Here is a 17,458-nt window from a genome sequence, read left to right on the forward strand (position 1 = left end):
AACTTTTAGAGTCACATTTTTGACGGGTCATTTTGGGGTCATCCAAGGTCAAATTACTAAAACTGTCGTATGGGCATGAAACGTGGTGGGTACAGTCAATATTTAGAGACAAATTTTGGAAGGTCATTTCGAGGTCACAAGGGGTCATCTGAGGTCAAATGAGTAAAAACTGTCCTATGGGCATAAAACTTGGGTGGGTACAGTCACCATCAGCCAGGTAATCGCGACAGCCGAGAACCGCCAAATACGGGTAACCGCCTAGTATATAATGAACTACTTGTCTTGAATAACTGAAATTTCAGTGAAGTAATTGGATTCTTTTAAATCCTTGCCCCTATAATATACATAACTTTTACCATTGTGTAGTTATTTTTTGAGAAAAATGCGAAATTAGTCACAAAATTTATCAGGCGGTGTAGTACCACCTTAAATGGGAAATAATTCCAAATAGGTGAATTTTGTACTGACTTGATTGTCAAAATAGTTAAAATATTGAAGGTCACAGAATGACAGAAACATGGAAATTACTATTAATAGTGTATGAGCCACACCCCAATGGGGTACACTACACAAAAATGCATGATAGCAATTGAATCAGAATAGCTTACAACTATAGCTTACAACTCAACAACGGTATGTCACAGATTGGTCAAACTGTACTTTTTCTGAATCCTTGTGAAAACAAAATTTAAGCAAGTATAAAATTTACCCCTGTGTTGACCTTTAATTGACCCCTATGCTCATACCCAGATTAATGGCAAACAAGCAGATTATGATAACTGAGGACCCTGGGGATGTTTTCATATTAGCCCATGTACTACCAGTGGCAGCGCCACGGGGGGCATGAGGGGCAAATTCCCCCAGTCAGAACTATTGTCCCCTGTTTCACCCCAGTAAAAACCTAAAATTATGAAAATTTCACCTTTTGTGGTAATTTTGCACAAAATTTGTTGATTTTGCCTCCCCCTGAAATTCACTTTTCCCCCTCGAAAAAAATTCCTGGCGCTGCCACTGTGTACTACACTACAAGATTCCTATTGGGCCCACCTGCACAGGTGCTTTGCCGTTAGGTTAAGGTACAATGATGTACTTGGACAGTACCAGGGAGTACCAATGTACCACTGCTGGTGGGTCCTGTACAGAATAGCATTGGTACTTTGTGTGCACTAGAATATGTACCTTTGTGACGGTGTACCTGCGCAGGCTGCCGCAATAAGAATCTTGTAGTGTATATACAGTCCCCAAATTGTGTGTGTGGCTGGTTTATAGTTGTAGCTTTTCAAAATTGTTGCAATTTTTCATGTGTTTTGTCTGATTAGCATGAAAAAGCTTGAAAACTGGGTACACTGAAATTACTGAATGATTGTAGAGTGGCAAAGAATATGGGCTACAAATCAAAGGTCATGCTTAATTTGTGTTAAGTATTTGATTGCCTCACTTGAGCAGTTTATATCACATTGTAAAACAGCATACCTGTATTTGCAAATTGATTCCAAGTTTCAAGCCATTTGGATCCAAATTTATAGCCATTTGGATCCTATTTTGTGCTTACAGATTGGTGGGAAATGCATTGGGTGTTCAATTTTTATGATCAGGTGTGGTTGTGAGTTTTGACTGAAATCAAATTTTGGCCGAAAAAAATCACTTTTGACCAAAAATTGAATTTGACCAAAAATCACATTTGATTTCTGACTTGCAAGATTTTGAAAAAAAGCAGGGGTGGTTTTTTTTGTACTTAGTTCAAAAAACATTCTGAAAACATAATGATAAAATTAGTTGGATTTATCAGCAACAACAAAATCACCAATTTGTTTAAATATTAAAGAATTAGAGGTGTACACCACACGATTAGCTCCGATTACACCCCACCTCCACAAGTGGTGACCCTGTTGGCGACCAAAAAGGTATATTAGTTTTCAATAATGTTCCCCTGAATTTTCCGCCCATTTTTTATTAATATTTCTTCTTGTCCCCCCCTTCTGCCCCCCTTTTTCTTCTTGCTGTTGCTGCCCCTTCATATTATCCTGGGGCTCGCGCCCCCACAGCCCCCTCCCAAAAAAAAAATATGTGCATGGACACAGTAACACCCATAAAGAGCTTTTATGGGCTATCATTTTCTTCGGAAGGGGGAGTCCCAAGATATACAGGGGTCATACATTTTTGGAAAGAAAAATAGGGGGGTCATACACCGTAAGGGTGGGGCACCAGTAAAAGGGGGTCTTTTGGAGCTGCGAACAAGTAAAATGGGGACTTTTGGAGCTGCAAACAGTCAAAATCAAGGGTATTGCTTGGCTTTTTGGTGAAAATTGCCTGAAAAAAACACAGAAATATGAGGAATGAGCAATTTAGAATGAGTTTTTTAGAGCTGAAATTGTCTAAATCATGTGGCGTAGCTGCAGGGGGGGCAATTGCCTATTTGGGCCCGCCCCCTAGTGCCAAAAGAGGAAAAAGGAGGAGAAAGAAAAAAGAGGGGAGAAGAGGGCAGAGAGATGGAGAATCCATACGATATGCAATACCATACGATTATTATCAATAAGCGTTAAGCCTGGCAAAAAATGTCTATTTGAGCCCCCGTCCCCTCCCCCCCCCCCCAAGTGCAGGGAAATTTGGTGGATTTCGGCCCCCGCCGCATACAGGCTTGCCCCCCCCCCCAAATCCCAGCTACGCCGCTGTCTAAATCAAGGGTCTTTCGGAGCTCTATTTTGGTCAAATATAAGGGGATCTTTCGGTGCTGCGAAATCCAAAAAGGGGGGTCTTTCAGGGGGAACATACCCGTATGGTCATTTGTGTTAAAGTGCCCCCCTCCGGGGTCATACAATTTTATTGACGCCGACTTTTTGTAAATTTGGGACCCCTTCCGAAGAAAATGATAGCCCCCCTAATTAATAGGTGACACCACACAATGACACGGCAATGACACTACCTCGTCCCATCAGTCTCTGAAAGTCTGATTGTACCCACAACACCACGTGTACACCAACAAAATAAACACCTTCCCCACCCCATACTCCCTCCCCTTGGGCTTGGTTATTTATTTCTTTACTGACGTGCCCCGCCTGTTCCAGTGGTCCATGTCAGAATTCTAGGGCAAAGGCCACCGCCTCCTATTCAATAGTGCCCATACAGCGATCCATTGAAAGAACTGGGTTGTTTACAAAATGGGCAGGGCAATGGGCTGGGCCAAAATATAACTGGACACTCACATCCGTGCTTGTATTCAGAAGACACAAAACAGTCAAGTGTCATATGTACATGCTGAGACGAAAAGACTCATCGAGGGTCTCATCAGTGATTTTTTGTTTGTTGAGATATTTAATTTAATTTATATGAACTTGAATAAAAGGTCAATATATTTAAATACGGGAAGCAAGGGCCTATTTATTCGAATGTTGTTGCCAACTACTTGCACCAAAAATACTAGCCCGGACGGACAATTTTCCCAAAATCATGTTCATATTTTTATTTATTCCGATCAGATTTTTTTTTCTTTCTTTTTTTCTTAACTAAGCTTCCCCGGATCACTTCTTTTTTTTCCGGTCTATGCTTTCTTCCATGCTCAGATCTACATATGTTTCTGCGTCTTCTGTTATTTATACTTCCATGGTTCAGCTTGGCAATCTCGACCTCGGTTTCTAGCTTTGTGCAGACCGAAATGTGAATATTAAAATGTGATGTGATCAGAAATATTTATTATTGTCTGACCATTTTCATTGGCTGCCCGCGATGCGTCTTTCTTGAATTATAATATTTCTTAGGAATCATCAAAGAAAAGACGACGTGCCCGTTAACCCACTTGTAATCGAGATGAGTTATTGTATAATTGATTGTTTGTTGACAAACTAAATCCGTCAATTGATATCGTTTCAAGACCCTCCATGTTCACCAATATATTTTGTTTTACAAGTAAATGAATTGAAATAACGTGAAAACAACTCGTGTAAGTCGTGTTGTCTGAATGAATTTCAAAAAATCATAAAAGATTAGTCTATTTCTGTTGTAAAACATTTTTACGAGCACAAAAATGAATTTTGGGTCGTCTTGAAACCAATGCGGCAAGCCTTTGATGTATGACCTGCTTGACGCCCCTGTCAATTATAAAACATCTGAAGAAGCCGATTGCCGGACAACGTTGCTGTTTTTGTGGATTTTCATACAAAATGTAGTTCTGAAATATGTTCTCATTAACATCTATAATCATATTTGTCCAATAAGAAAAAGTAAATAACGTATTTATTGGTATTGGATGTATTAGAATATTAAAATATGTTGACTATTTTATGAAAATGAGTCTTTTTGTGTCAATGCGTAGTGATATGTTTTGCTAATGAGTGTGAATGGGCCGATTGGAGGCGCAGCTGTCCTTGTGGAGGCCGAGCTGCTATGATTTTTATTCATGTCTGGGCAGGGCATTTTCATCGCCCGAAAAATCGTTCTACACCTAAAATACTGCCCAAGATGGCCAAAGCTGCCATCAACAGGCAAAAACCGAATATATTCAACCCTCTAGCATGTCCCAGGTAAGTGTAGAATCATTTTTGTTGCCTCTTTTATGGTATATTCTGTAATTTACATGCCGTTGTACACACATGTCTGGTACTGGTTCGTGATTTCGTTCACAACTTCCTTACGTTACGTTGAGCCATGTTTTTGATATCATCACACCCACTTGTCTAACCTCAAATCCCGCCCCTTTTGCAGGACAATCAGCCATCTCCTCTAGCTCTACTGGCCGCTACTTGTAGTAAAATAGGATCATCACCTGAAGATACCGCTCACACCACTACAACTCATACTACAGCCGTACAATTAGTTGGACAAAATCAGTTAGTCGCTGCGAACGGGATCGCTGCGAACGGGATCATCGCAGCCCTGCCGGGACAACAACAACAATACCAAACCATTTCTGCCCTACCAGTACAAATAGCCACCGCGCTGGACGGGAACATTCAATATTCGCCGGTTCAAGCGGCAAACATAGTGACCAACGTGAACGGTCAGCAAGTCTTTCAACCAGCCCAGGTTGTCGCCAACGCTGGGTTGAACTTGCAGTACAACGTTCTCCCCCAGTTTCAGTTAGACGCAGATGGGAACATCGTTGCTGCCACACAGATTCCTGCGAGTGCAAGTCAAACAAATCAACAACAATTCATTCAAGCTGCAGCAGCTCCAGTGATTTCCACCGGAAACGTAGTCAATTTTGGCGGTCTTGCTCTTCAGCCTGGTGGTCAGCTTGTCCAGCAGAATGGTCAAGTCGTTCAACTTGCAGGCAATGGATCCCAGGCATACGCAGTGCAGCTTGCTCCAACAGCAGTTGTGTCCATGGCCAACTCTGGTGGAGATCAGACCACTCCAACTCAAGTTTACAGTATTGTACCATCCACACAAGCACAACCTATCCAAATGGTACAACAACCAACAAGTGGAAATGATTCAGGTAAGAAAACCATTTTACACATTCTCACAACAGCAACTTTTTTATTATTATTATTTTTTTGGGGGGGTATGTTAAAAAGTCCCTGGTCTAGTGAAATCTCAAATATCAGGGCAGCCAGCACTCAAACTCCTTGTTTCCATAGAAGCTGGAGGGGAATTTTTTTAACACAAATGACCTATGTTCCCCCGGAAAGTCCCCTTTTTGGATTTTGCAGCTCCGAAAGACCCCCCCCTAAATTTGGCCAAAATAGAGCTCCGAAAGACCCTTAATTGTTAAAGTTCCAGTTCTTAAAAGGATCCCTTAATCATTTCACCGAATAGGCACCTTACCAAAGAATCGCCCTCCCACTAAAAATTTATGATGTGCCCCTAAGTTAAGCCCCTGCCCCCACCCCGGGGTTTCCATCCTGGGAAGATATGTGCATATTGTCATCATTATTTGAGGCATAGTTCTTATTCTCGGCACTATGGTATTGAAGAATAGAACAGCCAGTGCAAGGAATGAGATGGGGGGAAAAAACATCCTATCCTGCATTTGGGAAGAAGCCATCTCCCAATGCAACAATGAGCGTGTTTGGGAGTTGACTTGTAAATTGGGAGGCTTGGTCAAGCACATTACTGGGAATATTGTTACTGGGAATATTGACATGAAATTGCCATTTTTGAAGGAACATATTGTTGAAAATGGGATCTAGTATAATAAATGCTTCTCCATGTGCTGGTCAAGTTTGGGCCAAACATGAAATGGTAAGTGAAACATATATTTGGGAGAAAATTACAGCTGTACACTTGTATGTGGCATGTTTTGGTACTCCATGGGGAAAGTTAGTTAGTATGATCTTCCGAGCATAATAGTAGCCTACATAATACAACCATTAATTTGATTATTATTTTATCTTTTTTGATCGTCATGAACTCATGATACTGTTTTAATTTTCGTAAAGTTGCAGGCCAGAGCGCTAGTAACGTGACTCCCGATGCCATGCAAACACAGACCTACAACATGGTGACTATCAATGGCCAGACTGTGTTACAGGCAGTACCCCAGCAGATATTCACAGCAGGATCTCAGATGGTCCCTGTGGCTATCCAGCAAGCACAACAGGTGCAACAGCAGCAGATACAGCCTCAACAGATTCAACAACAGCAGCAACAGCAAAGGCAACAGACCATTGTACAGCAACAGCAGGCCCAACAAACAATGCAGGTTCAGCAACCACAGCAGATGCAGATACAACAGGTACGGTATATAACTATAAATTTTAACGCTAAACATAGTTTTTAAGGTATCGGAAAGGAAGGAAGGAACAAAAAAGGAGAGAAGATGAACAAAGAAGCCGGAACTTGAACCTTGGACCCCTTGGGTGCCAAGCACAAGATCACCGACCGGTAGCCACAGAGGTTTTGCTGGCCCGGTCAGCAATTCCATATATGAAAAGCTCAATGAGCTGATGGCATCACATGCATGCGCAGTGGTTTTCTTCGTAAGATTTTACAGAGTTAGGATTAATATAGTCGGGCAGAACTGTCTTTAAATGACTAGAAGTTAGGTAGGTAGGTAGGACAAAAATATTATTGTTCATTTTGTTTTTACATGTATGTGTAGGGGCAAACTGCTCCCCTTTGGCAATCATTCAATCAGAGAATTCCAAGGTCACAATTTACATGTGCAAATGATTGTGAAATGTCTCATCTTGCATTTTACTAACAACTTAAATAAGGGTTTATCTTTCACTACCTAGTATGTTTGGTCACTGAACAGATTCACCAGGTTTGTAGATAAATAGATTAAAACAATTTCATGTAAACAAAACAAAATTTTACTATTTTGATGGTTTCGCTTTTCATGGACGAAAAGTAATGTTTGGTCACCCTAGAACTGGCTTCGTTCTTGGATTGTGAATTTAATGCATTATATCCTCTGCTCTGCTAACTGGCCAGTATTATATTGATATTGCAGGTTCAACAACAGCAGACAGTTGTATCTGGTCAGCAGCAGACAATTCAACCTCAACAAGTCTACACATCGGTAGCATCCCTGCAACAAGGGCAACAAACTACGCTGATACATCAAGGACAGCAACAACAGCAGCAGCACCAACAACAACAGAATGCGGTATTGCAGCAACAACAACAAAATGTGGTGCAACATCAGCAAACTCAACAGCAGAATGTGGTACAAACTCAAGTACAGCCACAGCCAGTTATGATCCAGCCGGCACAGCAGCAGCAACAGCAAGGTTTTGCTGTGCAGCAAGTACCGCAGACATTCACCCTGCAGCAACCCGGCGGTGGACAACAGACTTTTATGGTGCAAGCTGCGCAGACCATTCCAGCAGGGTCGGTTAATAATATCATGGTACAGCAACAGCAGCAGCAGCAACAGCAAAGTGCAGCTGCTGTTCAGACTTTGCAGCAAGGGCAGACGGCTATAATAGGAGGAAACCAATACATCATTCGGAGTGCAGGCCCAGGACTTCCCATGCAGGCAGTACCGGTTCAGAGTGCCACGCAGTCGTCACAGCAGATTATTGCAGCGGCAGCATCGGCAAGTTCGATTGCAGGAGCTGTACCTAATGCTGCGACGGTTGCTAATACAGGTAACAACCAGCAACTGACTGCCATTGCCATAGCACCTGCAACAGGTAAGTGATGTCTGTCTGTCGGAGTTTGTCTCCAAGTTACCAAGGTTTACTCCCAATTTAATTCCAGAAAAATACAAAATATTAGCCTATTTTGCTGCTTTTGCAAAATAAAACATTGCTAAATCCTAATCCATTAGTTAGTTGTAACTGGCAATAAAAGTCACAATTTATATTTGGAAAATTAGGGCCAAAAATATATGTTTTTAATGTGTTTTTCGTGACAATCAAGCCCAAAGACTTGAACTAAGACTTATTTCAGGTGGTGCATTCTTCTTTGTGGAAAATGCATTTTCTAATATATTTTATTTAACCAGTTATTATCAAAATTAACATAAAATATTAAATTTATGAGCAAACTCGGAGCTACAAATTTTGCATGAATTAAATAATATTGACATTATAATAAAAGATCAGTTACTTCCGGTATTGGATCATCAGCTGTTGTAATTGTAAATGTGTGCATAATGTGCTTTTGCTTTGACCACAGAGATTGAATTCTTGCAGCTGTGAAATTTGCTTTGATGATATTAAAATCTGCAGTCAACAGTCCCATTATTTCAAAATTGAACTTGGCTCGCTTTCATTTTTTGTCAGTTGGTTATTTGTAATACATGTATGTCCAAATTTAGAAAATCAAAGCTCAATTGTAAGGGGCATACAATGATACATTGTATCATATGTATACATGTACTGTGTATAATGCGTAGCGTACCTGTTTTCCACTAAGGATTGTTGATTTCATGGTACATTAATTATGTAGTTATATGGAAATAGCTTCAGAATGGGGTTCTTTCCTAGGAAAGAGGAACAAGGAAACGCTGGGTTGATTACCAGATTCCATTTAACCGTTACTATTATATGCAACATGCAGGCTTCACAGCATATGAAACAATGCTAACAATAGTATGAGTCGAGGAAAGACACAGCAGCGCAAACGCCGCAAAGGTCTATCCCATTATGCTTTGTGGACCATTCTATAACTGCACTTGCCATAAAAAAATGTACACGAAATCCCTCACTTCAACTTTCAATTACTCTCTTAAAATCAGGGGTGCTTAGACTTTTGTTTGAAAAAATATCACCTCTAAGTTACTGTGAATATATCCATAGCTATCAATATGCGGTAGCTACTAATTTTTTGTACATGTTTACAGTATACATTTGCTATGGAACTGGCAGATAGTTACACTGCGATGCATGATGGGATACTCCCTTCAGCTGCCGTGGAGGGATGATACTAGTTCAACTGTATAATGAAAATGTGTTTTTATTGATGTCATATTTTTCAGGTGTTCAACAGGTTGATGATGATGAAAGCAAGAAATGGCATGTTGTTGGTACAAATGATTCCTCTAATATTGTGACAAGTACACAGCAGTATGGAGGAGGCATGAGTGGATCAGATGAAACTACTCAAGCTCAGCCTGGGAAGAGATTAAGGAGGGTGGCCTGCACGTGTCCTAATTGCAAGGATGGAGACAGGTAAGCAGGGGTAGCACTAGGTTTTAAAACCAGGGGTTCTCAGAACCCCTGAACCCCCTGAAAGTGTTAAAAATATGCGCTCAAATCCTAAAATGAGGGGTTCTCTAGTTAAGTATTGAATGCCCGTTTCAATATATCAGTATCAGATTTTGTGATTTTGGTTATGTATGATGTGTAAATAGTTAAGGCCTGGCAAAAACACGATCTCCCTTTCACACCGCGATTCTCGCTATTAACCAACTATCTTTTATAGAAAATTCCCACGCAGTGTAGCCCTACTTGCTATGAAAATGTTGCTTTATGCAATAAAAGTTCGCCGAATTCCATAAAATGCAGTTCCACTTCGGCAAAGTGCAGAATTCAACAGCATTGCAAGTCACATGGACGAGTGAAAAAGCCATGATTTACTCAATAAAAAATGACATTTCATTGCAAATGAGTTCAAGTTTAGGCCAAATATCATGATATTTATTGAATTACTGGAGTATTTTGACTATAAAACATAATTCAAGGGCAAATTTTTGTCACTTTTTTCTTCTACGGCCTCAGATTTCACCGCTGGCATATCTCTACACACCACCCTTGAAGCATTTCTTACCGATCCCTAGAATTAGAAATTATCAACTCATGTACGTGTCGTCATTCAATACTGCAATAAAACTCATCCGTGATTCTAGACAATATCACAATCTGTGTTAAATTACGCTGGCGGTGTGTATTTTATTTTTATTTCTAAATTATGTTACAATGCTACGGCGACTTCACTTCAACATTTATGTTATTGCATTTTATGTTACATAATTTCTGGACAGGTCGTAAATATTGGAGATCGAAGCTTTTATTTTTCTTTCACATGTTTTCATTTTTCTGCGCGCATGAGAACCCCTGAACTAGTATGCAAAAATGAATAGATGTGCTCAAACTTTAAAATATGCGCTGTACGCGCAGAAACGCAGGTTAGCGCGACCCCTGCAGGTAAGAAATACTGATCTGCAAGAGTCATAAAAACTTTTTTTTAATCTGTGATCTTGGCTCACATTTAACTCAAGTAAGGGAAGGGTTGTGACCAAAAATTGAAGGTACATCCAGGCAAGATGTGTCAGGCCTGGAAATTGTATACACATGTACAAGCTTACATATTGTGCAATTCATTATTTTGGAGGAGGTAGCTTTGTAAGGCAGAGTAGCAATGGCTTAATGTAGGGTGGCCACAATGCTAGCTATTGTGTGTACCCCTGCCTACATTATACACAAATGTATGGTGGAAATGTAACAGATTTGGCAGCAGTTGGAATACTTTTGGGCATATTGAATTCCATATAATTTGTCTCTTAGTAACTTCTGTGCAAACCCGACTACCTAATTAAATAGAAAATATTCTGCTCGTAATGAAGGTGAATATAGCATTTTGTACGGTCACACATAAAAAGTTACGCACAAAATAATTTTTGTCATCAAATAAAACTATTTTCCCAAAGATATACAATTATGCTATATTGAGTTTTACAATCTAGACCCTCAGAGCAAACTCCTGTGCAAAAATCAGATAATTTGGTTGTGTAGTTTAGGAAATACATGCCTTTGAAGGTCATAATTGGCACATAATAGCGCCCTCAATGGTGAAAATCACACATATTTACCTTAAAAGTCCTGGCAAAAGAGTTATTTTTGTGATTTCAGCCATTTTAAAAATGTTGTAAAGAAGCAAATATAGCAATTATGACCCTGGATTTTTAATATTTGCATAAATGAACATTAAATAAACAAAAACAATACATCTCATGCCTTCTTTGGCTTTAATCTCATAATTATCGCTCCGTGAATATGCAAATTTATGACAAAATCAGGATTTTCCTAAAAATGGGGTAAAAATTGCCAATTTTGTGAATCTTTAAAAGGCTGTATCTTCGCAACGGATTGTCCGATTGAGTTGATGCAAAAGGTGTTTTAAATCATTTTGCTGAAGGAACAATCCTGACAGAAAAAGTAATTCCAGGGGTGGGTTTGAAATTTTCATGTGACCACCCTACTTAATGATATTCCTCGTGATTATAGTAATTTCTAATTTGAATTATATGAGACGATAGATGCACGACAGCGGCTAAAAACAATACCTTTATTCTAATTCTTAAACTCTTCAATTCAAATAAAAATATAAGTATTACAAAATTTAATCAAATCAAATCCTACAATTTACAAGGAATTACCTTGGGGTTTAATACGAACAGTCCCGTTGTTGCTATGCGGTTCAAGTAGCGACGCGCATTGCATCGATGCACACATGCTGACCCGTGTTATATGATGTATCGGGTCATATCACACGGGTATGAACCAATAAGATTGCAGGAACGTTCTCAAGTGTCTAAGAATGTACAACAACTCACCACATGAATCACATTTTTTTGCATTTCTCTGTCCAGAAAAATTTAAATCCAGCTACATGTATGTTGTTGTCATTTTAATGGGCCCATTTTCAAAAGTTGAATCAGTTCAATATTATGTGTTGAAAACAGAGAGCTAATAGTTGCATTCTTCATTGTTTTGTTATCCATTATTTTAGGAATGCCGAGGCAGGTAAGAAGAAGCAGCACATATGTCACATCCAGGGATGCGGCAAGGTGTACGGTAAAACATCCCATTTGAGAGCTCATCTGAGGTGGCACACAGGAGAGAGGCCATTTGTTTGCAGCTGGTTATTCTGTGGTAAAAGGTTTACAAGGTCAGATGAATTACAGAGGCACAGGAGGACACATACTGGTATGTAGATTATATCCTATTCGCTGTAGAAATGACGTAATAATCGGATTAACTACCATAGCAATAGATGAATACAATTTTTGACTATATGGCCCTGCACTACAAGCAGGTTCCACTCATCACCTGTGTATGTCTGCAATCATAGATTGAATACAATACTGCATGATCAGCATGATATGGTTCAATGCATAGGTACCACGTGAACATTATAGTGCAGGGCGATATATATAGTCAAATATTGTATTCATCTATCGCTATGGTAGCCTTACGTCACTTCTACAGCGAATTATATGTGGATAGGATCCTGGGTTTTTCTGCTGGAAGTCAGTTTGACAGACATTCCTTCCTACAATACAAGCTGCGCACTGCATAAGAAAGGAGATGGGTTAACGCTAAAGTTGCATCTATTGTTACGCAATATACGCCTATTACCTTGTGGTTAGGAATTTCGATCAAGCTAACTTCCGAAAGAGATACCCAGGTTTGAGGATGCCACAAATCTTTTAACCCGTATCTTAAAGTTGGAAAGTACCAGTTGTAACTTGATGATGGGGTTTGATTTGGTGCATTATTGTAACCAAATAACTGGAAGCAAGTCACCACTGACATTTTGCAGTTTAAAAGTGGGAAAGGACTGAAATCCTAGTTCTCAAACTTGTATTCTTTCAAAGGGTTTGAATGTGGGATTGAAATATCTTTTGTTAAAGGAAGCAGGCCTCAAAGAACTGATATTATGATTCAATCGGCTAATCAGAACCCCACTTCAGTGTTTATATTGTGTATGCACTAAAGTTGCAACAAAGTGCCAAACTTGTAATACAGAATTTAAATATTCATAACGGGGAAGTACTGTGACACCAAAAAGATTTCACAAAAAAGCAATGCTTGACATGCATGTTTATTGTTAGCTTGATACCCTCAATGTCAAGAAAGGTAAATAAACATTACGTACTTGGCGAAAAAGTTTAGGAATCCCTGCAAAAAAGGGAATGCTGAATGCACAGGTCAACAGATTTGACTAGAGTCAATAAAGGAAGAAATGTGGAACGATTTAAAATATAATCTAATGATGTGACCACTTATCTAATTTTTTCTTCCAGGTGAGAAAAAATTTGCATGTCCCGAGTGTGGTAAGAGGTTTATGCGAAGTGATCATCTGTCAAAACACATCAAAACGCACACAACAAAAACAAGACCCAATGGCAACGGCGGCAAGGTGGTTGTGACGACAGCAGATCTCGACGGCGAAATGAGCAGCTCTGACAACCAGGTGGGTCTGGACGAGAACAGTGGTGATATTGATGCATCGCTGGTTGCCATGACGGTCATAGAGGGTAATACCCTGCCAGTCAAGATCAGGGGAATGTCAACTGATGGTAACTAGTTAGCGTATAATAAATGTGTGCAAATGTGACAAATAAATTTTGATTATGGAGAAGAAGAAAAAAGGTAATATATTTATGTGTCTGTACCTGTTTACCAATAGGGTTTAGGCATTGTATGTACTGAAATAATGAAATAGTTTATCACTTGATGAAGTGTATTTACTGTTTTGCATTCTGCTAAGTGATGTACTTGAATGTTGGTATTTGCAAAACAGGAAGAGACAAGCAACTGAGATGTATTGAAAACATTGTGATAGATTGTTTGATTGATACGGTGATTCACAATTGACTTTTTCAGTAAATCCCTTAATTCCTTGCGTTAGACCCAAGATGTCGTCATTTGACGTCCCGTCAACTTGCCATGTGCAGTAGCGATTTTCACTAAACGATGTGCACGCATCGGCTTGGTGTCAAGTGACGACATCGGAGGACTAACCGCAAGGAAGTGTGAGATGTAACGAAAAGGTCAATACAGTGTTGTAACTTAAGTGTGATTTTATCACAGTTAACATCTTCAAAGTGAAATGGACTGTGCTGTCACCAACACCTCTTAAAAGACATTCCATCTGAGTAAGTGTTGTAATAACATCTCTGGCACAATGTCAACCACACTTCACTACATTTTAAATCAAGTATGTCAGAAGAGAACTTGACAACTTCAATTAAAAAAATTGAACATCGTCACTGGACGGCAAAAATCTCATGTACTTTTTGCCCTTGAATATGGATGAAGCAAAGCATGAATCAATACAAGGCTTTATCCATTTTCAAGGGCCGAAAGTAAATATGAGATGTTTCCTGCATGTACTTTTGGCCCTTGAACATGGATAAAGCAACCTCTTCAATATAAAGTCTACACCTACAAGGCTTTTAGCCATGTTCAAGGGCCAAAAGTACTTATGAGGGTTTCCCGCCCTGTGACGACATGAAAGTTGAACTATCATCTTTAGCAATTCAACACTGATCATTTTGCAGAAGCACAACATTACATGTATGGTATATTTTTTCCTGTTGCCTAGCTTTGTTTGCACAATAAAAGTATAATTGTCAGCTGCTGTTGCCAAAGAGCATTGTTATTACAAGGTAAATTGAATTCAAGTCCCTTATTACATACAAATTTATATTAGGGGATGAAATCCAAACTCAACCGCCGGTTTTGTCCGGTTTCCATTGTTCTAACTATGGGAACCGGCTGTCAAACGCTGGTCGAGTTTTGATTTCATCCCTAAGAACGTTTCATTGATAAGTTTGTTACCTGCATACAGTATTTTCACTTGGCAGTTCAGAAACTTGGGACATTTGAAATTTAACAAGTTTTGGCTATTTAAAACAAAAATGTCTTCCCAATTTAAACTGAAATTATTAGACCCAAAGAGTACCCACTCAAAATTGCCCTGTGTATATGTTGTGGTATATGTGACCATCCAGCACAACTGAGCCCTGAAGTTGCCAATCATCATTTTTGAGATATTCAACCAAAATATTCTGCTTGAAATTAGCTTTAAAATGATGTATATCATGTCTATAGTACTTGACATTTACTTGACAATCCGGGCTCGGTTGTGGTGGATGGTCACATATTTGCCTTATTGGTTTGTCACTCATGGGGTGTAAAATAGTGTACAGTACATATACCTCTGTGTGCATTTTTTGGCACAACTTGTTACATGCAGATTGCAAACAATATGGCACTTTGAATCTATTTGCACATGATGAAATAGTCCAGAGGTACATTATTTTGTCTCCACATGAGCAACACACAAACGTGATGTAGTAGGTACTCTTGGTTTTACCTCGTTGGTATTTACACGTAATTAATTACCTTTAAAATTTGTTGGAATGAAATGTTAAGTCTTAATCTTATATACGTCCAAATAAAGGAGAAATTTTAATTCTCACGACGATCAGCGGTCAGTTTGTAATCCATGGTGGCTGCCATATTGATACCTGATGTATTTTTTATTATGCTGTAACGGTACCCGATTTTGAAACCAGCGAAATCCGTACACAAGCCTCGTCCCTCGTGAACTTGGGTGACACAAAGTGAATACTACCAAAGTTCAGATTCAACATTCGTTCAAAAGAAAACGCGACAATTTTTACCCATAAAACTACAGAAGAACATAAAAAAATGTATTTTAAGTAATATTTATGATCAACAATGTCTTTTGCGAAACGAAAAGTGTAAAAACAGCACTAAAACTAAAATTCGCTGTGGGGTTCGCAAATGCCACACAGCAACACACGCTCGCCGAAGGTAGCAGAGGGTCTGTGTGAAAGGTTACACTACCGCTTGTGGCAGAAAGGATTCGCAAGCAGCTATCATGGCGGCTTCCTTGAATCGCAGAAACGAAGGATTAATTTTCTTTGTTAGGAATATTCCGAAATTCATATAGACCGTCTGGTATGTTTAATTTAGGAGTATATAACTATATTAGCCATTGATTAGTTTATGGAACATATTTCCTTTAAGCTTGAAAATGATTCACTGGAAAGTTGTGTGAAAATCATCTGGTTAGAGCAATACTCAAAACATCACAACAGGGAAAATCAAAATGTAATTTTGTTATAAATCCTAATTGACCATTTCTGTATTATCCTGAAAGCCTTCGTAAATGAAGCCAGAACTATTAACTGCTCAGTGCCAAAAGTGGGTTAGTGTAATAGCTGCCCTGCGAACATTTGACAATTTACACAGTATATATTGTAATCATCTGCACATGCCAGCTATTGCACTTACCCACCTGGCACTGAGCAGTCGCTATGTCATTGTTTCATTGTTGATGCACAGATGATTATTATTACAAAGGATTCTGGGAGGGGAATTGGTTACTGATACTGTTAGTGTTTACAATATAAGTATACAATTTTAAGTACCGGTATATATAATAAGGGAATCCTTTACATTACATTCATACTCTCTTAGCGAGAACCAATCAGAGCAAGTGTTAGAAAAATCCAAACCATGCATTGATTGTGTCTAATTGCACTCGCATTACTACGCGCCAATTAGTGCTTTCAAGGCTGCTGCTCGCTCTCGTAGGCTTGATTCATTTTTCGGGCAGGTTGATGCATTTATATTTGGTTCTATTTTCCAATATTTTTAGTGACAATTTTGTTATAAAAACAGCAAATATCACATGTTTTTTCTTCTTGTGTATGAATAGGTTAATGAACTTGTAATGTATTACTTGTTGCTGGAGAAATTAGACGCATCAACATCGGCGTGCGTGCATTATTTTGTCTAATTTCTCGAGCAACAAGTAATACGCGTTCATTAACCTATAAATAAGGTGCTAATAATAATATAAAGCGCAATATTTTGCTGCCTGATATTTGTTGATGGGTACTCTGTGTTGCTATATTTTACCTCTTACTGGTTCAAAAGGTACAAAATGTGTTCAGTAATTGCTTGAATATGTTGCTACCCTCAGTGTTATTTGAGAATAACCATCAGTGTTATTTTCAGGTGCTTTAACTTATTATATTGCTCATTACTGGCATAAGGCCTGTATCAAAATGTTTGACACAATGTAACCTACAGTCCACCTAATTTTTGACTGCTCAGTGCCAGAAGTGGGTAAGTGCAATAGCTGCCCTGTGCACATTTGGCAATTTACACACAGTCTATTATACTCATCTTCACATGGCAGCTATTGCAATTCCCCGCATCTGGTACTGAGCAGTCGATTTGTAGATGAATGTTACAAAATGTCACAAATTGTGTTTGCTCATGAATGTAGATTAATATAGCAC

General features: G+C 39.1%; 1 protein-coding gene across 1 annotated transcript; it reads left to right on the top strand.

Moving 5' to 3' along the window:
* The first annotated feature begins 4,346 nt into the window (after positions 1 to 4,346).
* On the top strand, positions 4,347 to 16,702 carry LOC140155286 (uncharacterized). The gene is made up of 7 exons (XM_072178056.1): positions 4,347 to 4,517; positions 4,699 to 5,434; positions 6,378 to 6,673; positions 7,394 to 8,078; positions 9,368 to 9,560; positions 12,121 to 12,317; positions 13,418 to 16,702. The coding sequence occupies exons 1-7, from the start codon at positions 4,509 to 4,511 to the stop codon at positions 13,699 to 13,701; spliced, it is 2,400 nt and encodes a 799-aa protein (XP_072034157.1). The 5' UTR covers positions 4,347 to 4,508; the 3' UTR covers positions 13,702 to 16,702.
* Positions 16,703 to 17,458: the final 756 nt, after the last annotated feature.

Source organism: Amphiura filiformis, chromosome 6, assembly GCF_039555335.1.
Source record: "Amphiura filiformis chromosome 6, Afil_fr2py, whole genome shotgun sequence".
Taxonomy (NCBI): Eukaryota; Metazoa; Echinodermata; class Ophiuroidea; order Amphilepidida; family Amphiuridae; genus Amphiura; species Amphiura filiformis.